General features: G+C 35.4%; 2 protein-coding genes across 5 annotated transcripts; both read left to right on the forward strand.

Moving 5' to 3' along the window:
• The first annotated feature begins 1,175 nt into the window (after nucleotides 1-1,175).
• On the forward strand, nucleotides 1,176-13,932 carry smg-6. 3 transcript variants are annotated; one of them, NM_065165.10, is made up of 18 exons: nucleotides 1,176-1,548; nucleotides 2,650-2,805; nucleotides 3,418-4,234; nucleotides 4,913-4,961; nucleotides 5,339-5,429; nucleotides 5,481-5,560; nucleotides 5,620-5,722; nucleotides 6,159-6,413; nucleotides 6,797-6,897; nucleotides 7,269-7,347; nucleotides 8,055-8,120; nucleotides 9,206-9,406; nucleotides 10,045-10,223; nucleotides 10,301-10,428; nucleotides 11,077-11,594; nucleotides 12,249-12,369; nucleotides 12,759-12,982; nucleotides 13,523-13,932. In NM_065165.10, exons 1-18 carry the CDS (start codon nucleotides 1,189-1,191, stop codon nucleotides 13,718-13,720), a joined length of 3,726 nt encoding a protein of 1,241 aa, NP_497566.3. In that variant the 5' UTR covers nucleotides 1,176-1,188; the 3' UTR covers nucleotides 13,721-13,932. The 3 variants fall into 3 exon arrangements, with proteins under 3 accessions (NP_497566.3, NP_001367726.1, NP_497565.1); NM_001381779.2 differs by lacking the exon at nucleotides 8,055-8,120 and having other exon boundaries at nucleotides 1,177-1,548; nucleotides 13,523-13,930; NM_065164.9 differs by lacking the exons at nucleotides 5,339-5,429; nucleotides 5,481-5,560; nucleotides 5,620-5,722; ... (9 more) ...; nucleotides 12,759-12,982; nucleotides 13,523-13,932 and having other exon boundaries at nucleotides 1,178-1,548; nucleotides 4,913-5,205.
• A 1,085-nt stretch (nucleotides 13,933-15,017) lies between these two features.
• Nucleotides 15,018-21,648, forward strand: Y54F10AL.1 (GDT1 family protein). Of its 2 annotated transcripts, NM_065166.5 has the most exons (8): nucleotides 15,077-15,162; nucleotides 15,247-15,333; nucleotides 16,257-16,451; nucleotides 18,217-18,334; nucleotides 18,613-18,709; nucleotides 19,052-19,182; nucleotides 20,099-20,197; nucleotides 21,177-21,648. In NM_065166.5, the coding sequence occupies exons 1-8, from the start codon at nucleotides 15,082-15,084 to the stop codon at nucleotides 21,260-21,262; spliced, it is 894 nt and encodes a 297-aa protein (NP_497567.1). In that variant the 5' UTR covers nucleotides 15,077-15,081; the 3' UTR covers nucleotides 21,263-21,648. The 2 variants fall into 2 exon arrangements, with proteins under 2 accessions (NP_497568.1, NP_497567.1); NM_065167.5 differs by lacking the exons at nucleotides 20,099-20,197; nucleotides 21,177-21,648 and having other exon boundaries at nucleotides 15,018-15,162; nucleotides 19,052-19,375.
• The last annotated feature ends 6,128 nt before the right edge of the window (nucleotides 21,649-27,776 follow it).

The following is a 27,776-nucleotide window of genomic DNA, read 5'->3' on the forward strand; positions in this document are numbered from 1 at the left end:
CCGCCGACGTGTATGTTCTGTTTAGCTTAACAGAAGGTACCCGCTCCACCAGTGATAAGAATTGTTTCACTGTGTTGTATGTGTTTGCATTTCGGAACAGGAAAACGTTTGGTGGTGGGGGGACATAAAAGTTACATAAAACTTTTTTTTTGTTACTTTGCGAAAATCGAAATAAAAGTAGCGATCTTGTGATATCGGAGAAATTTAGGGTTTACTAGTATTCTTGGGAGGGAAAATCTCAAAAAATCCGAATTTCCAGACCCAAAAGGCCCTTAATTTATATAAAGTATGGTTTTCAGAACTTAATAGCTTGGTTTTAACTATTCATATTAGTTTCAGCCTAAAAATATGACATTTTTTAAAGTTTTAACCAAAAAGTTTCTCGTCGAACCTATGAGTTTTCCCACGTGGTGTGGTAGGTTGTAACGGTGTGATCTACAAAAATGCGGGAATTTTTTTCCCCAAAAAATGTGATGTCAGCACAGTGTTAACCATGCGAAATCAGTTGAGAAGTCTGCGGCTAAATTCGCGCATTTTTTGTAGATCTACGTAGATCAAACCGATATGGGGCATTCTGACATCACACCAATTTTCAGCTTTTTCCTGGATTTCTAGGTACAAAATTGAAGTTTTCAACGCTTTTTTGGAGATTCCCACGGATTTTTAGCTATTTTCAACGGCGGTTTTCGGTTTTCCAACACCCACAGCTTTAGAAAATGCAAAATCCCGTCTAAAATCTAGAGGAATGACGAATTTTTGCGAAAAAATCTGTTTATCCTCTGCTCATCCCCTCGTAAAGCCCGCTGTCAACACCTTTTCTTAATTAAATTTTTTTGCTCCAACTCCGTTCTCACGTGGTGCCAGGCTGTCCCATTACGGTTTGATCTACAAAAAAATGCGGTTTTTTTTGCCCAGAAAAATGTGAAACCATACAAAATCAGTTGAGAACTCTGCGCCTCTTCTCCCGCATTTTTTGTAGATCTACGTAGATCAAGCCGAAATGAGACACTTTGACACCGCGTGCTTTCTCTTCAATTATAGCTTTTTCTCCTGAACTTTTGCAGTTTTATAGCGTAGGTAGGCAGGCAGGTAGGCATGCCTGAATCTGTATTTTCCTTTTTTTGTATGTTACATGCTTCTCTTTTATGATATATCTCAAAATTCCAAATTTCCAGCTCACCAAGCAAAATGAACGGAGACACAGACGCCTCGTCATCTAGGACGGGAGCTCCACGAAAACCGCGCCCAGAAATTCAAATCTACCGTCCAGGAATGCTCCGCCAGGGAGGGAGCACGAAAAGCTTGAGCTCTACGAACGAAGAAGCACGACCACCACGCCCGGAGAAGTTGAACACAACAACGACGACGATGTCGGGCAATTCCAGACGAAGAAGCAACGATACGGACAGTGTGACGTCACGTGGTGGATCTGGAAGTACGACGCCCGATGCAAATGTGATTAATGCCATGAATGAGCGAGGTGGAGGAAGGAATCGATTTGAGAAAGGCTATCGACAACAACAGAGAACAGATGGGCCATCGAATTATGTAAGTTTTTATCTTATCGCTCAAAAACCAAAAGTTCTACCCTAACACTACAGAAAAAAACTGAAATTACCTAAAACCCTCAAAAAATTTTGGAAAAATTCATTATCTAGCACGGGGAAACGGTGTCAGAGTGCCTCATTTTGACGTGATCTTCGTGGATCTACAAAAAATGCGGGAGTTGAGACGCAGAGTTCTCAACTAATTTTGCATGGTTAAGAACGTGCTGGCGCCACATTTTTGGTAATAAAAATTCCCGTATTTTTCGTAGATCAAACCGTGATGGGACATCCTGACACCACCCTCAGCAAATTTTGAAAAACTAATATTTTAGCATGATAAAAGCCCCAAATTCAGCTGAAAATGTCTCAAAATACCTTAAAAGCACTAGAAAACGACTTGAATTAACGGAAAATCTTAAAATCTATGGCAAAACTGATATTTTTACGGGAAAAGCCAAAAATTTTCAGTAAATCTCTCGAAACCCAAAGTCTTCACTATGAAGTAGCTGAAATTGACTGAAAACCCTCAAAAATTGTTTAAAAACTCATTATTAGCACGAGAAAATACCTTAGTTGGCTGAAAATCCCCAAAAACGCCAAAAATCCAAATATTTAACTCTAAAGCCACTGTGGAACGGCTGAAGGTAACTCAAAATCCTCAAAATTTGAGAAATCACGTGGTATCAAGTTGCCCCATAACGGTTTGATCTACAAAAATGCGGGAATTTTTTGGCCAAAAAATGTGACGCCAGCACGTTCTTAACAATGCGAAATCAAATGAGAACTCTGCGTCTCTTTTCCCGCAATTTTTGTAGAACTACGTAGATCAAGCCAAAATTGGAGACTCTGACACCACGTGAGATCACGTATTTTGGCTCTGGAATTTAGCTGGAAAAGGTCTCAAATTCTCATGAAACCCGACTGAACCCAACTTCAAACTGGCTGAAAACTTATATTTTGTCTCGAAGACTCCAGGAAAAAAGCTAAGAATTGCTCAAGATTGAACTCAAATCCCCAGAACTAGACAAAAGTCTGAAATTGACTGAAAAGTTGCACACCCCTACAAATGTCCCAAATCCCACGAAAACCATTCCAATTCCAGAATTCCACACAATCCCTCTACGACACACGGCAACATGGTGGCTATATGGAGTACCAGGGCAACCACCGATCGAATCACCGGAATAATGGGAGATACAGTAACCAGCAGCATCAGCAGCATCGGCAACCGTTCGAACGACCCGGCGGAAATCATTATGTAGGTTATCAGGTTTTCTTAATGGAAGTGTCTGGGGGGGAGAAGGGGTGAATTAATTAGAATTAATGGGATGTGTGGGATGTGAAGTGATCAGTAAGGTATGATGGGAATATGGAAACTTTAGGAAAAAAGAAATTTTGGGGAAAAAGAGATAAATCGCTCAAATTCTAGTCTAAAACTGTAAAACTTAGTAGAAATTGTACCAAACAGCTGAGAAAAGCTTTAGAAATTAGCCCACTTCAAGAAAATTCACGTCTAGTACAGAAAGCTAGAGATTTTATCAATCTGGACAGTTTTCCATACAAATTCGAGGTTTTTACTGGTGAAAACTGTCAGAATTTGAGAAATTTGACAATCTGAACTTAGAATTACGTTTAATACCGCCTTAAGAAGGCATGATACCGTTTCGAATTGTAAAACTCTGAACAACCTTAGAAAATTGTCCGTTCTCGAAAAAAAACATAAATTTTTGCGGAAATCACCATTGAGTACGATAGTCAAGTACGCAAACACGACGCGCATTTACAAAATTGCGTATCAAATATTTTTTGAGCTAAAGCTTTTTTTGTTCAAACAACCAAACTTTTAAAGCTAAATCTTTTCAATTTCCAGACCCGCGGCTTCAACGAGCGAGCTTCCATGCGCGGGGACGGCGCCATCGCCCGACGTCCTCAAGGATCCCGTCGCCAACGCAACGATTCCATCAACTCTACCCAATCAGAAATGCCACCTCAAACCGGTGCTCAACTTCACATTGACACCTCATTCGACTCGGCATCTCAGTGTGGAGCCTCATCGAATTTCTCGATGAATTCCCTTGGCGAGGCGTTCAGTTTCGAGGAAATGTGCCAGAACCTGCAGAATTTCGCGTCGATGGATTGGAGTAAAGAGGTGGAAAATGAGTTTGCAATGCAGAAAGAGCAGGAGGAAGAGGAAGAGCGACGGATGGAGCAGAAGCTTCAAGAAGCTGCTGCTCAGGAAGCTCAGAAAGCGGCGTCTCCGAGGAGAAATAACCGAAGGAATAATCGAAGAGGTGGAGGCAACAGTCGGTACCATCCCGATGAATCCGACAGAGAAAGCTCGTTCGGTGGAAGTATCGCCGAGGAAAAAGAGGAAGAAGAAGCCGAGGAAGAGCTCAAAAGTGGTGAGAGAACTCCGACTTCTGTGCGAAGCGGCAACTCTTATAATCCACGTGTTCTGTACCAGAGAACACGTGGAGCCAACGACGAGAACCATCCGAAACGAAGAGACGCCGCCGTGGAGAAGAAGCCGAAAGAGCCGAGACGGTACCGCGGTGAGCATGACGATCGGGATGATGATGCTTCGGAGTATCATGGAACGCTGGAGAACCATATGTCGTCGGGACGTCTTGCTGGGAGAATTCAGATTGTGCAGCGCTCGCAGAATGGGACGGAAGCCGGGGGAAATCGTGAGTTTTTTTGGGAATTTTGGAAATTTTTCAGCCAGTTTCAGTGTAAAAAATAGAGGAATAATCACGGAAAAGCTGAAAAAATCGATAAAATTCTGCGTTTTATCAGTGGAACGCACTTGCATTGTCCTCTATTTTGAATGTCTTTTATTTATCGAAATAGTAGAATTTGGATAAAAATTCTGATTTTATCTACACAAGTGCGGTTTAGCACAAAAAATTGAATTTTTTTTAAATAAAAAGTGCAAACGCGCCCCACTGTGAAAAATCGATAATTTCAAGAAAAATTGAATTTTCTGCGATTTTTTCTGGAAATTTTTGAATTTTAAGCCTTGAATCCGGTTATTTTTTCTACTTCTTAACGAAAATTTCTGAAAAATCGGCAAATTTGTGATTTTTCATCTATTTTCGGAATAGTTTTTTGCGGGAAGTTGAGATTTTCGAATTTTTTTCCGACTTTTCGATCTTTCTTTGATTTCAAATCGGCTTATTTTAATATTCTTCTTCAAAAAGTGCTGAAAATTGACTGAAAACCGACTGAAACCCTTCTAGAACCCCTAAAAATGCAAGTGCGCCCCACCGCACCGCAACTTTTTGAGAGCGAAAATCGAATTTCGAACTGATTTTCTCCGTTTTTCGGCTCAATTTCTTATCAAATAATCAATATTTTTTGTTCAGGAAACCGCCAATCATCCGAAGAAAAGCCGAGAACCTACCAAAAGCGCAGGTGAACTGAAAATGCACTGATTTTTTACGATTTTCTACCGCTTTACCCCCTTTTTTACCCCCCAACCAGTGTCCTCTGGGATCTCCAATTAATAATTATTCTCACATTTCTAATCAATTGTCCATTCCAACAACTAATCTCTGTGTGATCTACTGCCTTTTTGATCTGTTTTTATTTCTGTCTTTTTTTCCGAATTTTTTTTCTAATAATTTGGAAATTTTTAATAAAAATCAATAATATCCTCTGTTTGCTATACATTTTTCGCTAACCGTAAATTTGCTTTGGGTTTCTAATATTTTTTGGTGAAAAACAATTTTTTTTTTGGATTTTTCAAAAAAAAATGTTTTTTTGAATTTTATAAAAATCGATATTTTCAGCCAAAACCAGTCAGAAATGGCTAACCGAGCTGAAATTAACCGGCGAAGACAGGAAGATATCGATCGTAATGAGGGAAAACAGATTAGAGAAGTGATTTTACCGCCGCCGGCAAACCCAAAAAAAAATCGATTTTTTTTCCAGATTAGCGAAAAAATCGAGAAATTATCAGCGCCCGTTAAGAAGCGCGACCTGAAATCCGCTGAAAAAATGGCTGAAATTAGGTAGATCAAAGAAAAAATTGATTTATCGATTTTTTACCTCGAAAAATCGATATTTTCAGCATGGAATTGGCTAATATCTACTCGCAAGTCATCATTCATGACGTCATCTACTCATTTACGGCAGGTCTCGAGCAGAAATTGTTTCGACAAGCATTTTATAAGGTTTTTACAACAAAAAATCGATAATTTGAGTGAAAATTACTGGAAAATCGATAAAGTGTCCAATAGAGCGTACTTGCATTTTTTTTATTCGAAAAATTTGAAATTTCTGGTTTTCCTGCCAATTTTGATGGTTTTAAAGAAGAAAAATGAAAAAAAAAATCAAATTTTCGACGAAAAATCAATTTGAAAAATTCTCACTAAAAAATCGAGAAATTTTTAAAATTTCCCACTGAAAAATCGATAATTTTTTTTGAATTTTAAACCGAAAATCGATAATTTTTTTTGAATTTTAAACCGAAAAATCGATAATTTTTTTGAATTTTAAACCGAAAACTCGATAATTTTTTAAATTTCCAAATTATTTAAAAATCGATAAAATTTTCAAATTTCCCACTGAAAAATCGATAAAAAATCAATAAATCAATAAATTTTCCAGTGCATCGAATCTCTACGTACGGGCTCCAATTCAGCTGCTCCAGATGCTCGTCTAATTCGTGCCGTCACTCAAAAATTGCTGCTCAACGGAATCGTCTACTACGAAAATCTCATCGCCACGTACGAGACGCAATTCCACGTGGCGCTGACCGACGCACTGACGTGGCAATCGGGAAGCCCGTCGGATGAAGAGCTCTGCGAGCAATACATCGAACTGCCAATCGGAATTCAAAAATTCGACAGCGCCACGCAAAAAGTGAGCGGGAAACTTGGAAAAAATTTCAGTTGAAATTTGAAATTCGACGAAAAATCGATTTCTTGCCTCAAAAGCAAGTGCGCCCTACCGAACTCTAGGCAGTTTTGGCGCGAAATTTGAATTTCTCTGAAATTCTTGGTTTTTTTTTCACCAAAAAACATAATATTCAACTGTAAAAACCCCTATTTTGTCGATTTTCCCGGAAAAATTCAAAAAACCGACTAAATCAAATGCGCTCCACCGAACTCGGGTTTATTTGGCGGGAAATTCAAATATTTAACTGTAAAACCTCCAAAAAAAAATTCAAAAAGCCGCCTAAACCGAATTCGCTCTACCGAATTCCCCCCGGGAAATTCAAATTTCCTCACTAAAAATTCCTCCAGACTGCCATCAAATCCCTGTCCCGACACTTGATCTCCCTCGGAGACCTCCATCGCTACAAAAGTTTGATCGACGGATCGGAGAATTACGAAATTTCGAAAAGGTATGGGTCTCGCCGCGAAATTGGATGTTTTGGGTTACTGTAGCTATAGTTTCAGCTGTGTCGAGATATGCTATTTTACGTTAAATGTCTAGTCTTCGTTGGAATTATAGTAATATTCGAATTGCTACGTCGATTAATGGGATTTTTTCTGGTTTTGAAATTTTTTGTTTTTTGGGTCCCGCCAAGAAAATTAAGATTTTGGGTTACTGTAGCTGTAGTTTCAGATGTGACGGTGTAAATATCCTGAATTTTTGCATTTCAGCTTATAAGTCAAGCTGAAACAACATTTTTTTTTAGGCCAAAAAGTAAAAAAAAACCTAATTTTTTCGGGTCCCGCCACGATTACTGTACTTTTTCACCATTTTTTACAGTTGCTACCAAAAATCGTCACAATTATGGCCGAGCACTGGACATCCGTACAATCAACTCGGTATTGTGGTATATTACTCGGTGAGTATTAATTTTTTGCGAAAAAAAATTATTTATTGATTTTTTTTGTTAATTTCAAAAAATTTTCCAAAAAAAAGCACATGGTCAGCTGGGTAAAAACAAAATAGGCTCAAAATTTGGAAAAATCTAGAAAAATTGAAAAAAACATTTTTTTTTGAAATTTTTGAAATTTTTCACAAATTGTTTCCAAACCGAATTTAAATATTTTTAATGCAAAATTAAAGTATTTTACAATTAAAAATCTCTGCGATATTTTTTGATAGAAAAAATGTTTTAAATTAAAACAATTCGGACGTACTTATGACACATTTTTCCAACAATGAAAATTTCCAAAAAAAAAACTCTAAAAACTGCGTTTCAACCCAATTCTGAGTCATTTTTATTCAAAAATTCGAATTTCCAGCAGAATTTCGAGCTAGAAAACGTTTTTTGTCAGAAACAAATTTTTGGCCAAAAAAAAATTCTGAAAAAAAAAATTTCAAAAAAAAAAAACTTTTTTTTCAAAAAATATTATTTCACAAAAACTCAATTTAGGTTTTTTTTGGGCTATTTTTTATGCAAATATTTGAATTTCCCGCAAAATTTCGAGCTAGAATCGTTTTTTTTTGTCAAAAAAAATTTTAAACAAAAAATTTTTTTTTCAAAAATTTTCAAATTTCCCCCCCCCAAAAAATTCGGCCCAAAACTCTAGTTTTTGCCCCATTCAGATGCTGTACCGTAGTGCGCGACGTGCCCGTCTTGTGCCAGTCGACGTGTTGTCAAGGCAACGACAGGTATTACCTTCCCCCGCCCCCCCCCCCCCCGCACTTTTTTTCCAATTTTTCTAACATTTTTTCCGTCATTTTTCGTATTTTTCACTTAACCCCATTTTGAATTTTCACAATTTTCAAAAAAAAAGTTTTATTACACATTCGTCGAAAAAATCTGCTAAACTTTTCTGCGAATGTGTAATATTTCAAACTTTTGGGCTATGTTTTTACCCCTCTGACACGTGTCTTTTTATGGTGATGGTTTTTCGTTTAAAGATGCATATATATATGACTAACCTTCTTTGCTTGGTGATTCGGAACTATTAAAATTTTAACAAAAACACCAAAAAACTTGAATTTTTCGCTTTAAGCTTCTTAATTTTAAAATAAAAGTCTGAAAATCAAATTTTCCACGCTGAGACCTTTTAAATGACCCCCATATCGACTATATTTGCTCAATTTCTCGTAAAAATCGAAAAATTTGGGTCCCGCCACGAAAATCGCACTTTAAAGGCGCAAGCGTTTTTCCAATCAGGAAGACAATACAAAATTCGATTTTTCCGTAAAATTCTACATCTGAATACGTTTTTCCTGGGCGTCTAGCGGTAACTTGAAGTTTTTGAGGTTTTGGGTCTCACCACGAAGTTTTCCCGGGTTACTGTAGCCTGACAATTTCGTGGCGAGACCCAAAATTCTCTAATTTAACGCTAAAAACTCAGAAAAAACTACCCGACCCAGAATTTGACGCGGAATTCGAATTTCGTACTAATTTTCCTATTTGAATACCCTCCTATGTGCCTTTAAATTTTGGGATTTCGTGGCGGGACCCAATTTTTTCTAAATACAGGGAATATAGCCGATATGGGTGTCATTTAAAAGCCCTGAACGAGATGATTTCCAATTTTTGAACTAAAAATTTGACGGAATTTAAGTTTTTCGGAAAATTAAAAATTTTTGAAAAAAAATAGTTTCGAAAAAAAAATTTTTTTTTTTAGTTTTTTTTCTCTAACTCATGCTTTTGCTAATCTATTGTGTGCTGCTAATCTTAACCCAAGCTTCACCTAAATTTCCACCTAATACTCCAAAATTTCACCAATTTTCTCTTCCAGAAGCGAGTCATTGACGAGTTCTTCTGCCTGACCCGAGCTCTTGCGTGCTCCCATCCTTATGAGGTGGCAAAGGACCGTCTGAAGCAGAGAATTGATGCGATGAGGACGAAAGTTGCCAAATATCAGCCGGTGCTCGATAAGGAGTCGGGAATTGTGAAGGAGCAGGGAAATGTGCTCCGGCGGCTGCAGAGAATTCGACAGGTAGTAGATATTTTGGAACAAGACTAAGAAATTCGAACTCAGCTCGTTGAGAGCTTTCAAATAAGCCCCATATTGGCTATAATACGTCAATTTTGAAAATTTTCGGGTCCCGCAACGAAAATTCGAGTTTAAAGACGCATAGGTACATTTTAATGAAAAACAAATAAGAAATTCGAAATCTCCATAAAATTTGGCTTTTAAAATCCATTTTTATGGGCTGCTAGCTCAACTTTTTCAAGTTTCGGGTCTCACCACGAAATCCTACCTACAGTAACCTGGAAGAAATCGTGGCGAGACCCAAAAAATTAAAAATTAACGTTAGAAGGTCAGAAAAAAAGGATTTCGGTGTCAAATTTCGAGGAAAAGTCGAATTTCACATCGATTTTCCGCTAGAATAACCTCATGCGCCTTTAAACTCGAGTTTTCGTGGCGGGACCCGAAAATTTTGAAATTGAAGCTAGAACTTTGTTTAAAAACAATTTCCACACCAAATTTGACGCTGATTCCGAATTTCTTAATAGTTTCCTGATTGAAGCAACCCATGCGCTTTTAAACTCGAGTTTTCGTGGCGGGACCCAACCTACTCAATATGGGTGTCATTTGAAAGCTCCTGACAAGTAAATTCCGAAAATTTGCAGATCTGGATCCACCCGATCACAGAAACCAGCCAAGACGGCACGGGCGAACGTATTGTCGACGATGTTTTGGTGCATTTTATGGAGCATTCGAAAGCGAAATTGCACAGAAGAGCCGTTTCGTATTTGTGTGATACATTCGGAATGTTGGTTACTAAAATTGGAATGGATCACTTTGAAAGGTGGGGGAAAATCGATAATTTTTGAGAGAAATTGAAAAAAAATCGATAATTTCCCTGCAAAAATCAATATTTTTCAGCGTATCAGAACGAGCTTTTGGTCTACTTTATGCGTCGCTAAGCAAGTCTGAAACTGATTTTTCTGCTGATCAGCTGGTAAAATTCTCGGCAATGTTTATCTATGCGGCTCAAGTGAATTTTGATAAATGTTGGTAGTTTTTTTTTCGGGTTTTTCTACCTAAATATTGATTTATTCAGTTTTTTTCTAAATTTCTGTGCTAAATTCGAATTGAGCTCACTGAGAGCTTTCAAATGACACCCATATTGACTAGGTTTGGAGCATTTTTCGCTAGTTTCGGGATATTTGGGTACCGCCGCGAAAACCCAAGTTTAAAGGCGCAGGGGCTTGCTTTAGCCGGAAGTCACTGCCAAATTCGGATTCCTCGTCAATTTTTACACCGAATACCTTTTTCCTGACCCTCTAGCGTTAACTTAGAAAATTTGGGTCTCGCCACGAAATTTTCTGAGTTACTGTAGCCGGAAAATTTCGTGGCGGGACCCAAACAATTTTGAAATTGGCGCTAGAACCCCAATAAAATTCTATTTGATGTGAAATTTAGCGAGAAATTCGAATTTCTCAATATTTTTTAGATTAAACTAGCTAGCTAGCCCATGTGCCTTTAAATTCGAGATTTCGTGGCGGGACCCAATTTTTTTCGAAATTTACCCGAATATAGTCGATATGGGTGTCATTTTGAAGAGCTCGGCGAGCTGATTTCAGAAAACGCTGATATTTTGCGAAAAAATTAAAAATGAAAAAAAAAATTTTTCTTTTTGGAATTTTTCAAAATTTTAGCCACACCATCCACATCAAAATCTCAACTCCACACAGCTGTGAGAACAATTTTCACGTACTTCCTGGTGCTCTTGGAGCACATTTCCACTCACACAACGCTCCTCCTCCCCGCCGCAAACGTCATCGCCACGTGGATTTTGCACGCCGACACTGAAGAGCTTTTGAGCTATTTGGAGCATTTGGAGCCACTGAGCTCAACAATTATCTCTAGTTTTTCGAATTTCCCGCCAAATTTGGAATCGGAGGCTGAAAATCCGGAAAATGTGACAACTCCGGAAGCGATTCTGCTCGCGAGCTTCTTCAAAATCTACGAGCCCAATCCGACGCCTGTCAGGTGCTCGCGGAGCACAAATATCAGTCAGGCTGTGGAAAAGCTGAAAATCTTGGGATTTTCAGCTGAAAAATCGGAAAAATCGGGTGAAAATGGGAAGCAGAAGCTTGGGGATGGGCTCGAGGAGCCCAAGAGTCGGGAGCAGATGATTGATGAGCAGAGAGGGCTTGGGAAGACTACTATTGTGGTGAGGATTAAGAATTTGAAAATAAAAATTGAAAAAAAAAATTTAAGAAAAAAATTTTTTTTTTGAAATTTTCTTTTTCAATTAAAAATTTTTTTTCTTGATTTTCTACCTTACTTTCACTGGAAAATTTGAATTCAGCTTGTTTTTAGCTTCAAAATAAGTTCCATATCGGCTATATTCGGTTTTTTTCCTCAAATTTTAGGGGTTTTGGGTCCCGCCACGAAATCACCAGTTTAAAGACGCACGCCCTTTCTCTATCGGAAAATCATTACAAAATTCGAATTTTTCTTCAAATTTCACCTTATGCTTCTTTTTTCTGGCCTTCTAGCTCAATTTTTGAGCATTTAGGGTCTCGCCACGAAATTCGCCGGGTAACTGTACCCAAACTTTCGTGGCGGGACCCGAATTTTTCAAAAATTAACGCTAAAAACCTAAAAACTTACGGTTTAGCGTGAAATTTCGAGGAGAATTCCATTTTCGTATCATTTTCCCGATAGGGGTAGCCCGTGCGCCTTTAAATTTGAAATTTCGTGGTGGGACCCAAAAATGTTCAAAATTAAAATATTTCAGCCGATATGGGACTTATTTGAAAGCTCTCGGTGAGCTGAATCTGAATTTGACAAAAATATTACTGGAAACTCCGAAAATTTTCAGATCCATCCGGAATATCTGATACCGGACACGAATGTGCTCATTGGAGACCTCCAACTGATGAAAAATCTCCTGGAAACTGCTCAGAAGAACAAGAAATTCCAGATTCTAGTGCCAACGACAGGTGAATTGTGAAAAAAATTGAAAAAAAATTTCAAAAAATTTAAATTTCAAAGAACTGCAATTTTTGAACTAAAAACTTAAAATTTGTAAATTATCACTGCAAAATTCGAATTCTCCGTCATTTTTTGTCTCTAGTGAAGTTTTTCTGGGCTCCTATCTCTCAAAAATTTGAATTTCCGGGGGTACTGTAGCGCCAAAAGTACGCAAACACCGAGATACACCAGATCTTACGATAAAATGCAGAAAACTTTCAAAAAATTGTGTCTAGGGGTGAAAAATTGCGAGAATTTCGAATTTCTTATTGAAAATTGATTTAAAACAATTTTAGAATTTGAAATTTTCGAAAAAATGTTTTTTTTTTTTTTTTTTTTCAAATTTTTTTTATTTCAGTGCTCGACGAGCTGCAATACATTGCCAAACTGAGCCCACTCGACTCAAAATCCAACTCAGAAGCTCACGACCCGGAACGAATTTCGAAAGCGAAAATCGCTGTGGCTTGGCTCAAAGAGCAAGCAAAACAGAAGACCGGACATTTGTACACACTGACAACGACCGGAAAACGACTACCAACTCTATCGATAGTTAGCGAAGATTTGGAAGGACACGAGATGACGGTGAGCGCGAAATTTGAAAAATTTTGGAAAAATCTGGAAAATTTGAGCTATTTCGCTTCGAGGCCCATTTCAATTTTCAAATTTTTCGGATTTTTACTGCGATATTCGAATTCAGCGCACTGAGAGTTTTCAAATGACACCCATATTGACTATATTCGTTCGATTTTGAAAGTTTTGGACTAATGCGCCTTTAAATTCCTGAGTTTTCGTGGTGAGACCCGAAAATGTTGTGCCAAAATTCGAATTTTACGGCAATTTTCGAGTTCAGCTCACTAAGAGCTTTCAAATGACACCCATATTGCCTAGGATGCGCCAATTTTTAGGTCCCACCACGAAAATTTCGGGGGTACAGTAATCCCGTGGCGAGACCCAAATTGTCTTAAAATTGACGCTAGAAGCCCAGAAAAAAGCTGCCTAGCCTAAAATTTAATGGAGAATTCGAATTTTATCATTAAAATTTGATAGCTCTGCCAGTTCTCGTGGTGGGACCAATTTTGGGGTGAAGTTTGAAATTTTCCAACCAAAATTTTGAATTTCCAGACAAACGACGACATGATCCTGAATTCGGCGCTCCGATGGTCAGAATCCCTTCCCGGAAGCACTGCTCCTTCTGCCACCGAAATTTCCCAAAAATGTGTGCTCATCACCGGAGACCGAGGCTTGACGATCAAAGCAATCGGAAATAATTTCCCGTGCCGCGGAATTTCAAATTTCACGAAATGGATCATCAATGTGTGATGTGATGTGATGATCTACCGCCCAAAAATCACATGATATCGATTTTTTTTGAAAAATATCCCTTTTTTTACCTCGAAAATGTTATAACTTGTTTTTTGTGTCTTGTTGTTCCCAAAATATCATTTTTTCCCACGCATTTCTTGTTCAATATTTGGTCATCGATATACGTATCGAAAAATAATTATACGAATAAATACAATTTTTTGGTTTTTTCTGAATTTTTTTATTTTATTTTTTTTTGGTGGAAAATTGAGTTTTTCACAAAAAACGGGTTTTTTTCAGTTAAAAAGTGTGAAAAAATCAAATTTTTAATGGAAAGTTGCGAAAAAATTGGGGTTTTATTGATTTTTCATTGGAAATTTGGAAAAATATCGGTTTTTTGGCGCGATATCCGAATTTTTGTGCAAAACTGACTTTTTGTGAATTTTCAAGCTCAAAATTATCGATTTTCCCATGTTTTTGGCTAAAATTTCGAATTTTTTCAAGTTTTTTGGCGAAATTTCAGGATTTTGGACTTTTCTCGAAAATTCTTCGGATATACCTATTTTAAGCTGAATATTTATTTTAAAAACTGAATTTTGCATGAGTTTCGGCGTGAAAAAGCAATTTTCTGATCAACTTTCCAAATAAAACCTTGAAAAATCCACAAATTTTGATTTTTCCCAGGAAAAGCTGTCGGAAAACTTAATTTTTCGCTTGAACTCCGCTTTCTACACGATTCACATCGCAAAAATCGATTTTCCCATCAATTTCCACATCAAAAACCTGAAAAAAGCCGGATTTACGGTGAAATTTCGAAGATTTCAGGTCTCGATTAGATTAAATCGCCGAAAGCGCCCGATATGACGCGCAATTGCGGACTTCTAATCCCGCACCCACACGTAATGCAGACCGGGCATTTTAATTGACGAGCATTAGGTTTTCAGCGTTGTTTAGAGTCTTTATTTGATTTTTAGAGCTTTTTTGGGGGAAATTTGGGTTTTAAAGTGAGAAAATTGAATTTTTGAGGTTAAAATTTATAGAAAGTGCTAAAAATTGTAGAAAATCGACGAAAAATCGATGGAAAACCAGGTAAAAATAGAAAAATTCAAAAAATTGAAGATTTTCACTGATTTTAAATATTTTTCGCTCTAAACTGATTATATTTGCTAGAATAGTGCGATCAATAGCTAGAAATTCAATAATTAAATATATTTACCACAAAAAATTAGTAAAAAATGAATTTTTCCGCGAAAAAATCATTTTCTATCATTTTCTCTAGTTTTTCTTTGTTTTTCCTCGATTTTTTTTTCATTTTCTGGTTTAAAACTGTCAAATTCCACCGATTTCCACCCCAAAAACCCTAAAAATTTCCAGAAAACATGAAATTCTCGCTCACTTTCCTATTAGTGAGCCTTCTCATTCTTGTCCCGCACGTGACGGTCGCCGAAAGTGATGCAGTTGTAAGTTTTTTCGTTTTTTAAGTCAAAAATTTGAATTTCCCGCTAAAAATTGGTTAAAACCCCGAAAAATTGAATTATTTCCAGAAAGACGTGGATACCGTCGACGTGAAGCTCGATGAGACCGCTGTAGTGGAGAAAACTGAAGAAAAAGAGGCACAGAAGGAGCACAAGGTGCGGAAAAGCGAAAAATCGATAAATTCAGGCGGAAAATTTGTTAAAATCTCTATCAATCAATTTTCTAACAAAAAGCTCTGAAAAAAACAATTTTTCACCTGGAAATCTCCAAAATTATCAATTTTTCAATCAAAATCCTTTGAAAATTCGAATTTTCAACCAAGAAGTGTATTTTTCCACATAAAAAGCTCAGAAAAAGTCGATTTTGCGACTATAAAAGCTTCAAAAACCCGACTTTTCCTCCTAAAAATGCCAAAAATATCCAAAAACTCAATTTTCCACCAAAAAAACATTTTAAAAATATAGTTTTCACCTCAAAAACGCCTCAAAAAACGAATTTTATCAACTAGAAAGCTGTGAAAACCGTTTTTTCTAATCAAAAACCGCATAAAAACTCAATTTTTCACCCGAAAAATTCAATTTTCTAACAAAAAATAACCGAAAAATCCCAATTTTTCCCATCATTTAAAACGCCAAAAACCTTCAAAAAATCAATTTTTCACATAAACAGTGTCGGAAATCCCATTGTTTCAGCTAAAAACGTTCAATAAACTCTTTTTCAAACGAAAAAATTCTAAAAATCACAATTTTTCATATAAAAATCACATGTTGAGATAAAACCAAAAATATCGTTTTTTCACTTAAAAAACTCGGAAAAAATCAACTTTCTAACAAAAAATTACCGAAAAATCACAATTTGCCTATCAAAAACTTTTAAAATTCATTTTTCCACCTTAAAAACTCTAAAAATCACAATTTTCCTATTAAAAACCTTTTAAACACTCATTTTTTACATAAAAAGTGTCGGAAATCCCTTTTTCTACCTAAAAACCTTCAAAAATTATCAATTTTCCACTCAAAAACCGCCAAAAACCTCCAATTTTCCACCCAAATCCCTCTAAAAGTCCCCAATTTTTCAGAAAATCTCCTCAGAAGACATTTCATTCTATCACGGATTTCTCGCCTCATTTTCAGTGATTGTTGTATCAGAATTGGGTGATAAAACATGGTTTATCGCAGTTATTATGTCAATGAGACACTCTCGTCTTACTGTATTCTCTGGTGCAATGGGTGCTCTTGCTTTGATGACTGTACTCTCCGCATGTCTTGGATGGGTAAGGAAAAGCTGTGGAATTACACGAAAAAAATGAGGAAAAATAAAAGAAAATTATGGAAAATTATGAAAATCCGAGAAAAATTAACCAAAAATAAAGGAAATTGTTGAAAAATCTCGAAAAAATGATTAAAATAGCTGAAAAAACGAAAAAAAAAATTGAAAATCAGCTTAATTTGGAGAAAAATAGAAAAACGCAGAAAAACGATCGAATTTCACGAAAATTCGAGAAAAATAGCTCCAAAACTCCACAATTTTCAAAAAAAAATGGATAAAATTGCTCCAAAACTCAAAAAAAAAATTGAAATTTTGGCTATAACACTGAAAAATCAATAAAACCCCTTTTTTTTTTTTTTGAAAAAAAACCAAAATTCTTCAAAAATTACTCCAAAACTGAGAACAACGAAAAAAGATCGATAAAAGAGCTGAAAAACTCAAAAATTTCCGAAAAAATCGATAAAAATAGCTTAAAATCCGTGTTGTTAATTTTTAAAAAATCGCAAAAATTGAAAAAATTGACAAATTTTTTTTAAGTCCTGAGAAAATTATGTAATTTAATTTAATTTTATTGAAATTTTCAATTTTTTTCTCAAAATCTCGAACTTACAAGCTGTGAGGCCTAAAATTCCCCCAAACTCGGCCACCATCAGGCCCAACAGCTTAACAGTAGCTTCCCAATGACACCCATCATCATGCTTAGGGTTTGTAAGTTTTGAGTTAGGAGACTCAGATATTACGGGAACACTAAATTCTGAAAATGCGTATTGGGCAACGGAATTGACGCGCAAACTATATCTCGTAGCGAAAACTACAGTAATCCTATAAATGACTACTGTAGCGCTTAAGCGCGCTTGTGTCGATTTACGGGAACTCTCGATACTCGAAAATTTTTTTATTTTCGAATTTTAACAGCGACGATATTCAATTTTCCTTTGTTTTTTCGCATTGTTTTGTCATTTTTCTGCTATTTTAAAAAAATGTTTTATCTATTAAACATATTTATTACTTATTAATAGATAAAATGTTTTTTAAAATAGCAGAAAAATGACAAAACAATGCGAAAAAACAAAGGAGAATTGAATATCGCTGTCAAAATTCGAAAATAAAAAATTTTCGAGTATCGAGTTCCCGTAAATCGACACAAGCGCGCTTAAGCGCTACAGTAGTAATTTATAGGATTACTGTAGTTTTCGCTACGAGATGTTTTGCGCGTCAATTCCGTTGCCCAATACGCATTTTCAAAATATATTAGTGTTCCCGTAATAATCTGAGTCCTAACTCAAAACTTACAAACCCTAAGCATGATGGGTGTCATTGGGAAGCTACTGTTAAGCTGTTGGGCCTGATGGTGGCCGAGTTTGGGGGAATTTTAGGCCACAGCTTGTAAGTTCGAGATTTTGAGAAAAAAAATTGAAAATTTCAATAAAATACAATTAAATCACATAATTTTCTCAGGACTTAAAAAAAATTTGTCAATTTTTTCAATACCAAAAACTAAATTTCTTGGATTTCTATAGATTTTTTTCAGTATTATATTCAAATTTTTAAAAAATTTTTCGAGTATCGAGCTCCCGTAAATCGACACAACCGCTACAGTAGTAATTTAAGGATTACTGTAGTTTTCGCTACGAGATATTTTGCGCGTCAAATATGTTGTTCGAAAAACGCATTCTTGGCATTTAATGTTAACGTAATTAAAGCTACAGTACCCTTAAATAAAGGATATATTTGGAATACTGTTTAATTAAAATAAACTAAAATTTCAGATAACCCAAGTAATTCCACGTGCCGTCACCTACTACTTATCCACGGCTCTTTTTGCTCTTTTTGGGCTCAAAATGCTCCATGAGGGATGGACAATGTCACCGAATGAGGGCCAAGAAGGTTGGAAACGGAGAAAATGCGGAAAATTGTGAAAAAAAAACACTTTTTTGAATGAAAAATCGAAATTTTTCGTATTTTTTACTGAAAAAATCGGAATTTTTCGTATTATTTAGTGAAAAAATCGAAAAATGTTATAATTTTTGACGAAATTTATAGCAAAAAATCACAATTTTTGCCATTTCTAGTCGTTTTCATTGTAAAAACCAGAAAATTGTATGATTTTGACAGAAAAATTCAAGAATTTGAGCGTTTTTTAACCAAAAAAAAACTGTTTTCAGGTTACGAAGAAGCTCAAGCTGAAGTTGCAAAACGTGAAGGAGAGCTTGACGCCGGGAAATTTGAAATGCTCGAAGGCGGTGGTGGAGTTGCTTCTCAGTAAGGAATTTTGATGGTTTTAGGATGGAAATTCCTGAAAATTGGGATTTTTCAGCAAAAAAATTGGAGAAAAATTGCACATTTTGAGCCAAAAAATGTCCAATTTTTTGCCATTTTCAATGAAAAATCGGAAATTTCTGCATTTTAAGCGAAAAAACTCAAAAATCCAGCTTTTTTTCATATATTCAGCTAAAAAACCTGTGAAATTTCAGCAAATTTCCAGATTTTTTTGCCAAAAATCGAAATTTCCACCTATTTTGTTTAATGTTCAGTTAAAAATCGTAAAATCCACAGATTTTCCCAAATTTTAAGCCAAAAAATCTTCATTTTATCTATTTTCAGAAGCGAAACGCGTAAAATCTTCCTGTTCACATCACGAATCTTCATTGAAGCCTTCTCATTGACATTTGTTGCCGAATGGGGAGATCGATCACAGCTTACCACTATTATTTTGGGAGCAAGAGAGAATATTGGTACGGAGCAAGCACAACGAAAATCACGAGAAAATTGGACAAAAATCGATAAAAATTGAACCAAAAAATAAATAATAAAATTTTTTTAGAAAACTTTTCCCCGAAAAAAACGAAATTTTTCATGTTTTTATAGCGATTTTAGAGAAATTTTTCATTTTTTGCACAAAAATTTGTTAAAAATTCTATAAATTTGAAAATTTTTACATATTTTTCACTGAAAAAGTTGGAAAAACTAGAAATTTTGAGCCAAAAAATTTTATAGTAAAAAAACGAAATTTTCCATGTTTTATAGCGATTTTAGCAAAATTTTGCTCCAAAAACTGTTCTAGAAAATCCGGAAAATTTTGATTTTCCTTATTTTTTGAAAAATGTTATATATTTTTCACTAAAAAGTTGAAAATAGAAATTTTGAGCTAAAACTTTTAATTTAAAAAAAAATAAATAAAAATTCTTAGAGCAAAAAAAAAGAAGAAAACTGAAAAATTCTAGGTTTTTAAGGCGATTTTAGCGAAATTTTCTAATTTTTGCTTCAAAAATTGCTTTAAAAATTCTATAAAATCCGGAAAAATAGCTTCTCCTTAACTTTTTAAAATTGTTAGATATTTTTCACTGAAAAAGTTGGAAAAACTAGAAATTTTGAGCTGAAAACTTTTTAATTTTAAAAATAAAATTTTTGAAAACTTCTAATTTTTCCTCGAAAAAAAAACCACATTTTCCCAAATATTGGATAATTTTCCATTTTTTTTTTCCAATTTTTGCTCCAAAAACTGCAAAAAATTCTAGAAAATCCGAAAAATTAGCTTTTTCACTAAAAAGTTGGAAAAAAAAATTTAAAGCTACTGTTAGCTAATTTTTAGCTAAAAACTTTCAAATTTCATCGTTTTTGAGCACATTTTCTGGAAATTTCAATTTTCAGCTGGAGTTATCGGTGGTGGAATTCTCGGACATGCTCTGTGCACAGGAATTGCTGTTATTGGAGGAAAGATCGTTGCTCAGAGGATATCTGTTAGAACGGGTATGGTTTTGTGCCGGAAAAATGGAATTTTTATCGAAATTTGACGGAAATTTCCAATAAAAACCGATTTTTCAACGAAAATTGTCTGAAAAAATTCAAAAAAACGGTTTTTTCTTTGGTATTTTTGTAAAATTACATCCTAAAAAAGTAAAAGTTTTTTTCAAAAATTAAAATTTTCGTTATTAAAAACGATTTTTTAAGGTTAATAATTTTTCCTAAAAAATTGCAATTTTCTCAACAAAAAAAACCAAATTTTAAAAATTGTGAATTAAAAAAAATTAAGACGAAAATTTCCAAAAATCTAGACATTTTCTGTTTAAAAAATTGCGATTTTTCAAAAAAAAAAACGGCCTAAAAATCACTGTTTTCACAAAAAATTCGAAAATATTTGCTTCATTATCATTAGAGCGTACTTGCCAACGAATGAAATTTGAAATTTTCAGCTGAAAAATTGAAATTTCAAGTGGCCTTTTAGGCTTTTTTACGTTAAATCGTTAAAAATTGATTTTCAAACGAAATTTTCTGAAAAATTCAAAAAAAAAAACATAAATGTCACTAATTTCACAAAACAAGCGGAAAAGTTCAAAATTGTTTTTTTTAATCCCAAAAGTTATGAATTTTGGTTTTTTCTGTGAAAATGTCCATAAAAAATCAATTTTGCACGAAAATTGCAATTTTCCGGTTTTTCAGTGTAAAAATCACTATTTTCATGACAAATTTTCCATAAAAATTGCGATTTTCTCAGAAATTTCAAAAATCCCACTATTTTTACCCTAAAAATCGATATTTTCCTACAAAAATCCACACAGTAACCCTGATCACCTAAAAAAGCAATTTTTCGTTGAAAAACTATATTTTCACATGGAGTTTATTGAAAAATCGATATTTTTTACTTTAAAAATTCATAAAATTTCACTATTTTTACCCTAAAAATCGATAAAAACCCTTCAGTAATCCCCTAAAAAACCTCTAATTACAGTAACCCTGATCGGTGGTGTTGTATTCCTGCTCTTTGCCCTCTCAGCTCTCTTCATCAATGATATTGAATCGGCAGTGGATTCATAGAAGGAAGGAGGACATATTTCTACAATAACCCAATCAATCAATAATTCCTGTGTGCGCCTTTAAATTATTAATATCCCCCCTTTTTTTCTCCATTTTTCCTTAAAAATTTGGAATTTTTGCTTTTTTGCTTTTTTTTGATTTTCTACCCAATTTTTTGGGTTTTTCTCCATTTTTTCCCCTGAAAATTGTGATTTCTACGCAAAATTTCGAGAATTTTGCAATTTTTTTCGATTTCCCTCTTGGTTAGCACGGGTTGCAGCCATTCTCTCGTTTTTCACTAGAAATATTTCGTTTTATTGTGATCCAAAAAATATTTTATTTTTCCCTGAGAATATATAGTAGGTTTTGAGTGTAATTTTTGAATTCTCTATGAAAATGGCCCCCCTATTTGTGTTTTTGTACACTTTTAAGCTTGAATAGTAGAGTTTTTATTTCGAAAAATTTGAATTTCCCGCGGAAAAACAATGTGCAAGAGCGCTCTACTGATAAAAAACCTGAAAAAAGAGCAATTTTGACACAAAATTGCAAATTTCTGGGGAAATTTTCAAAAAAAAAACACTGAAACTTGCCAATTTTCATGTGGGAATTTGGATTTTTCAACCAAAATTACGGAAAAATCGGAAAATTTTAAATTTTCCAATGAAAAATTCAAATTTCCCGCCGAACGCAATCGCGCTCCAGTGCTAATTTCTTCGAAACATGCCGTTTTTCTAGATGTTTTTCAAAAAACACCGATTTATTTTCATTTTTTCAGTGACGGACTGAAGCACCCGATAAATCAGTTAAAGCTGAGTTTTGATTGATTGAAGTTTGAGGAGGCTTGTATTAGAGGAGACGTACCCATATTTTGTATAAAATTGAGTATTTCTATTCGAATCCCGATTACTCACAAAAAACAAAAAAGTTTGTCAGTTGGCAGAATTGAACCAACTACCAAAATTTCTGAGACATACGCAATAACCACTCGGCCATGCGGGAGACACCTCAAGCTGGGATGTAGGGAAGGGAATTTTCTGGAGGGAGTCGTTTTTCGACTCCGCTTTCTTCAATAATTACATTTTGAGAAAAGGCGTTCGAAAACCGTTTATTACTGATATGTCAGCGGGAAAACGAATTGTTGAAAATTTTATTACAGGATTGTACTCATTATTGATTTCCCAAAAAGGAGACGTACAATTGAGGGCTATACCTCGTAAACCGGTCGATTTGTAGAAAAAAACAAGTTTTGGCCTGAAAATTAATAAAAATAATATTTCTTGGCAGAGTATTTCTAATGCGACGAAACTTCATCTTCCATTAAATAAAATCAAAAACTATGAATCAAAAATACATTCCGCAAAACTTTAGTGGAAAAAATGTTCAGGAGACCCAGGAAACCACTCCCCCCAGTACTAAATTTTTGAGTTATTTTATTCTTGAAAAATTTTCCCACTGAACTTTTTACACATTTTATATGTCTCGATGCGTCTTGATGAGACCTACACGTCAATTTTTAGAAAACTAAGAAAACTTGAAAACTGACCGAGTTATGATTGAAAAAGTAGATTCACGAAAATAGAAAAGTGTGCAAAATGTGGCACTTATTCGTCTTGCTCGGCCGACTCATAAAACTTTTCTTAATTCTGAGTTGAAAATCGTGTTCAGCGCACTTTTTTACGTGGGGTAGAAAAAAAAGTATCGAAAAAGATGAAGTAGAACTTGAGATAAAGACGAAAAACTACTTTTTCGGAAAAAATTTTTTTTTTGGCAAAATTGGCATTTGTTGGCCTTTTGTTTTATCACAACTTTTTGCCTTTTGCACTTATGAACTCAAACTTTCTTTCAAAAAATCCACCTCTCTGAGTAGTATCTTGCACATAAATTTGGAACAAAACCGAGCAAAACCCGAATTTTAATTCAATTAAAACATGGTTTTTTGGGGGTAAAAAGAACAACAAAAATTTTTTTCAAACTGGGGAAAGCCGCCCTGAGCTCAGTTTTGCTCCAAACTTTGTGCAGTTTTTTGCTCCACCGTGGGGCAAAATATTTCTAGTAAGCTGTCAAATATTATAAAATTCAGTCAAACGGCTCTGGAGTTGTGAATGTAAATGCAGTGTGACATTTTTTCGCAAGCCAAAAAAAACGCGAAAAAGGGGCGGAGTCTGTACACTCGGCATTTATTAGAGGCTGCTTGGCAGAAAAAATGCATTAGAGCGCAGTTGCAATACAGAAATTTCAAATTTCTGGGAAAACGGTGTGCAAGTGCGCTCCATTGATAAAAATCAAAAATATTTGAATTTTCAATATAAGTTTGGAGAGAAACGATAAAATTTGACAATTATTATAAGAAATCTGGAATTTTTTTTTCGAAAAATATTGCTGATTTCAATTTTCTAATGAAAAATTCAAATTTTTCGCCGATCGCATATTGCGATTTCTCTGTAATTATTGAACCAAGTGGGCCTTCATTCCGAGATGACAAACTTTTTGGTGGCAAAGGTTCTTTGGGGGCATAGTATCCAAGGAGACAAAGTATCCAGTAGACAAACTGGGGTGTATCTTGGGGGGCATATCTTTGGTGACAACCTTTTTTTCAACTAGATTTTTATATGTATTTTTCAACTAATTTTTGTTCACATTTTTCTGGAATAAGATTTTTAATGCAATTTTCAATCGATTATCGGTTATAATTCCCTCACAATTGAATGTATGAACGATGGTCTTTTGGGAAAAGCTGTAAAACGTCCAACTAACTTGGAATATCGTGAGGCTCTTCCTGATGGTCTGATCCTTCAGCTCCGAAGGATCACATGGGTACCTTCTGATGTTCTGATCCTTCAGCTCCAAAAGAACATGAGGCTCTGCCTGATGATCTGATCCTTCCGATCCGAAGGATCACATGGGTACCTCCTGATGGTCTGATCCTTCAGCTCCAAAGGATCACGAGGCTCTTCCTGATGTTCTGATCCTTCAACTCCGAAGGATCACATGGGTGCCTCCTGATGATCTGATCCTTCAGATAAGAAGGATCGTAATGGTGCCTCCTGATGGTCTGATCCTTCAGCTCCAAAGGATCACGAGGCTCTTCCTGATGTAAAATATACGGTGAAGCCAGAGAGTAAAATATACGGTGAAGCCAGAGAGTAAAATATATGGTGAAGCCAGAGAGTAAAATATTCTGTGAAGCCAGAGAGTAAAATATACGGTGAAGCCAGAGAGTAAAATATACGGTGAAGCCAGAGAGTAAAATATATGGTGAAGCCAGAGAGTAAAATATACGGTGAAGCCAGAGAGTAAAATATACGGTGAAGCCAGAGAGTAAAATATTCTGTGAAGCCAGAGAGTAAAATATACGGTGAAGCCAGAGAGTAAAATATATGGTGAAGCCAGAGAGTAAAATATTCTGTGAAGCCAGAGAGTAAAATATATGGTGAAGCCAGAGAGTAAAATATATGGTGAAGCCAGAGAGTAAAATATATGGTGAAGCCAGAGAGTAAAATATATGGTGAAGCCAGAGAGTAAAATATTCTGTGAAGCCAGAGAGTAAAATATATGGTGAAGCCAGAGAGTAAAATATTCTGTGAAGCCAGAGAGTAAAATATTCTGTGAAGCCAGAGAGTAAAATATTCTGTGAAGCCAGAGAGTAAAATATTCTGTGAAGCCAGAGAGTAAAATATTCTGTGAAGCCAGAGAGTAAAATATATGGTGAAGCCAGAGAGTAAAATATATGGTGAAGCCAGAGAGTAAAATATATGGTGAAGCCAGAGAGTAAAATATTCTGTGAAGCCAGAGAGTAAAATATTCTGTGAAGCCAGAGAGTAAAATATTCTGTGAAGCCAGAGAGTAAAATATTCTGTGAAGCCAGAGAGTAAAATATATGGTGAAGCCAGAGAGTAAAATATATGGTGAAGCCAGAGAGTAAAATATATGGTGAAGCCAGAGAGTAAAATATATGGTGAAGCCAGAGAGTAAAATATATGGTGAAGCCAGAGAGTAAAATATTCTGTGAAGCCAGAGAGTAAAATATATGGTGAAGCCAGAGAGTAAAATATTCTGTGAAGCCAGAGAGTAAAATATTCTGTGAAGCCAGAGAGTAAAATATATGGTGAAGCCAGAGAGTAAAATATATGGTGAAGCCAGAGAGTAAAATATTCTGTGAAGCCAGAGAGTAAAATATTCTGTGAAGCCAGAGAGTAAAATATTCTGTGAAGCCAGAGAGTAAAATATACGGTGAAGCCAGAGAGTAAAATATATGGTGAAGCCAGAGAGTAAAATATATGGTGAAGCCAGAGAGTAAAATATTCTGTGAAGCCAGAGAGTAAAATATTCTGTGAAGCCAGAGAGTAAAATATTCTGTGAAGCCAGAGAGTAAAATATTCTGTGAAGCCAGAGAGTAAAATATTCTGTGAAGCCAGAGAGTAAAATATTCTGTGAAGCCAGAGAGTAAAATATACGGTGAAGCCAGAGAGTAAAATATACGGTGAAGCCAGAGAGTAAAATATATGGTGAAGCCAGAGAGTAAAATATATGGTGAAGCCAGAGAGTAAAATATATGGTGAAGCCAGAGAGTAGTAAAATATATGGTGAAGCCAGAGAGTAAAATATATGGTGAAGCCAGAGAGTAAAATATATGGTGAAGCCAGAGAGTAAAATATATGGTGAAGCCAGAGAGTAAAATATATGGTGAAGCCAGAGAGTAAAATATACGGTGAAGCCAGAGAGTAAAATATACGGTGAAGCCAGAGAGTAAAATATATGGTGAAGCCAGAGAGTAAAATATCTGTGAAGCCAGAGAGTAAAATATTCTGTGAAGCCAGAGAGTAAAATATTCTGTGAAGCCAGAGAGTAAAATATTCTGTGAAGCCAGAGAGTAAAATATTCTGTGAAGCCAGAGAGTAAAATATATGGTGAAGCCAGAGAGTAAAATATATGGTGAAGCCAGAGAGTAAAATATATGGTGAAGCCAGAGAGTAAAATATATGGTGAAGCCAGAGAGTAAAATATATGGTGAAGCCAGAGAGTAAAATATATGGTGAAGCCAGAGAGTAAAATATTCTGTGAAGCCAGAGAGTAAAATATTCTGTGAAGCCAGAGAGTAAAATATTCTGTGAAGCCAGAGAGTAAAATATATGGTGAAGCCAGAGAGTAAAATATACGGTGAAGCCAGAGAGTAAAATATATGGTGAAGCCAGAGAGTAAAATATATGGTGAAGCCAGAGAGTAAAATATATGGTGAAGCCAGAGAGTAAAATATTCTGTGAAGCCAGAGAGTAAAATATTCTGTGAAGCCAGAGAGTAAAATATTCTGTGAAGCCAGAGAGTAAAATATTCTGTGAAGCCAGAGAGTAAAATATTCTGTGAAGCCAGAGAGTAAAATATTCTGTGAAGCCAGAGAGTAAAATATATGGTGAAGCCAGAGAGTAAAATATATGGTGAAGCCAGAGAGTAAAATATATGGTGAAGCCAGAGAGTAAAATATATGGTGAAGCCAGAGAGTAAAATATATGGTGAAGCCAGAGAGTAAAATATATGGTGAAGCCAGAGAGTAAAATATACTGTGAAGCCAGAGAGTAAAATATTCTGTGAAGCCAGAGAGTAAAATATATGGTGAAGCCAGAGAGTAAAATATACGGTGAAGCCAGAGAGTAAAATATATGGTGAAGCCAGAGAGTAAAATATACGGTGAAGCCAGAGAGTAAAATATATGGTGAAGCCAGAGAGTAAAATATTCTGTGAAGCCAGAGAGTAAAATATTCTGTGAAGCCAGAGAGTAAAATATTCTGTGAAGCCAGAGAGTAAAATATTCTGTGAAGCCAGAGAGTAAAATATTCTGTGAAGCCAGAGAGTAAAATATTCTGTGAAGCCAGAGAGTAAAATATATGGTGAAGCCAGAGAGTAAAATATATGGTGAAGCCAGAGAGTAAAATATATGGTGAAGCCAGAGAGTAAAATATATGGTGAAGCCAGAGAGTAAAATATATGGTGAAGCCAGAGAGTAAAATATATGGTGAAGCCAGAGAGTAAAATATTCTGTGAAGCCAGAGAGTAAAATATTCTGTGAAGCCAGAGAGTAAAATATTCTGTGAAGCCAGAGAGTAAAATATATGGTGAAGCCAGAGAGTAAAATATACGGTGAAGCCAGAGAGTAAAATATATGGTGAAGCCAGAGAGTAAAATATATGGTGAAGCCAGAGAGTAAAATATTTTGTGAAGCCAGAGAAGTAAAAATATATTGTGAAGCCAGAGAGTAAAATATATTGTGAAGCCAGAGAGTAAAATATATTGTGAAGCCAGAGAGTAAAATATTCTGTGAAGCCAGAGAGTAAAATATATGGTGAAGCCAGAGAGTAAAATATATGGTGAAGCCAGAGAGTAAAATATATGGTGAAGCCAGAGAGTAAAATATATGGTGAAGCCAGAGAGTAAAATATATGGTGAAGCCAGAGAGTAAAATATATGGTGAAGCCAGAGAGTAAAATATATGGTGAAGCCAGAGAGTAAAATATACGGTGAAGCCAGAGAGTAAAATATATGG

This window comes from Caenorhabditis elegans, chromosome III (genome assembly GCF_000002985.6).
Source record: "Caenorhabditis elegans chromosome III".
NCBI lineage: Eukaryota > Metazoa > Nematoda > Chromadorea > Rhabditida > Rhabditidae > Caenorhabditis > Caenorhabditis elegans.

Bases quoted from the DNA above. Each gene is read 5' to 3' on its own strand.
- smg-6 (NM_065165.10), top strand. From the start codon at position 1,189: ATGAACGGAGACACAGACGCCTCGTCATCTAGGACGGGAGCTCCACGA. The intron at 2,806-3,417 runs GTAGGTTATCAG...TTCAATTTCCAG, and splicing joins GACCCGGCGGAAATCATTAT to ACCCGCGGCTTCAACGAGCG. The intron at 9,407-10,044 runs GTAGTAGATATT...GAAAATTTGCAG, and splicing joins GGCTGCAGAGAATTCGACAG to ATCTGGATCCACCCGATCAC.
- Y54F10AL.1 (NM_065166.5), top strand. From the start codon at position 15,082: ATGAAATTCTCGCTCACTTTCCTATTAGTGAGCCTTCTCATTCTTGTC. The intron at 15,334-16,256 runs GTGCGGAAAAGC...CCAATTTTTCAG, and splicing joins AGGCACAGAAGGAGCACAAG to AAAATCTCCTCAGAAGACAT. The intron at 16,452-18,216 runs GTAAGGAAAAGC...CTAAAATTTCAG, and splicing joins TCTCCGCATGTCTTGGATGG to ATAACCCAAGTAATTCCACG.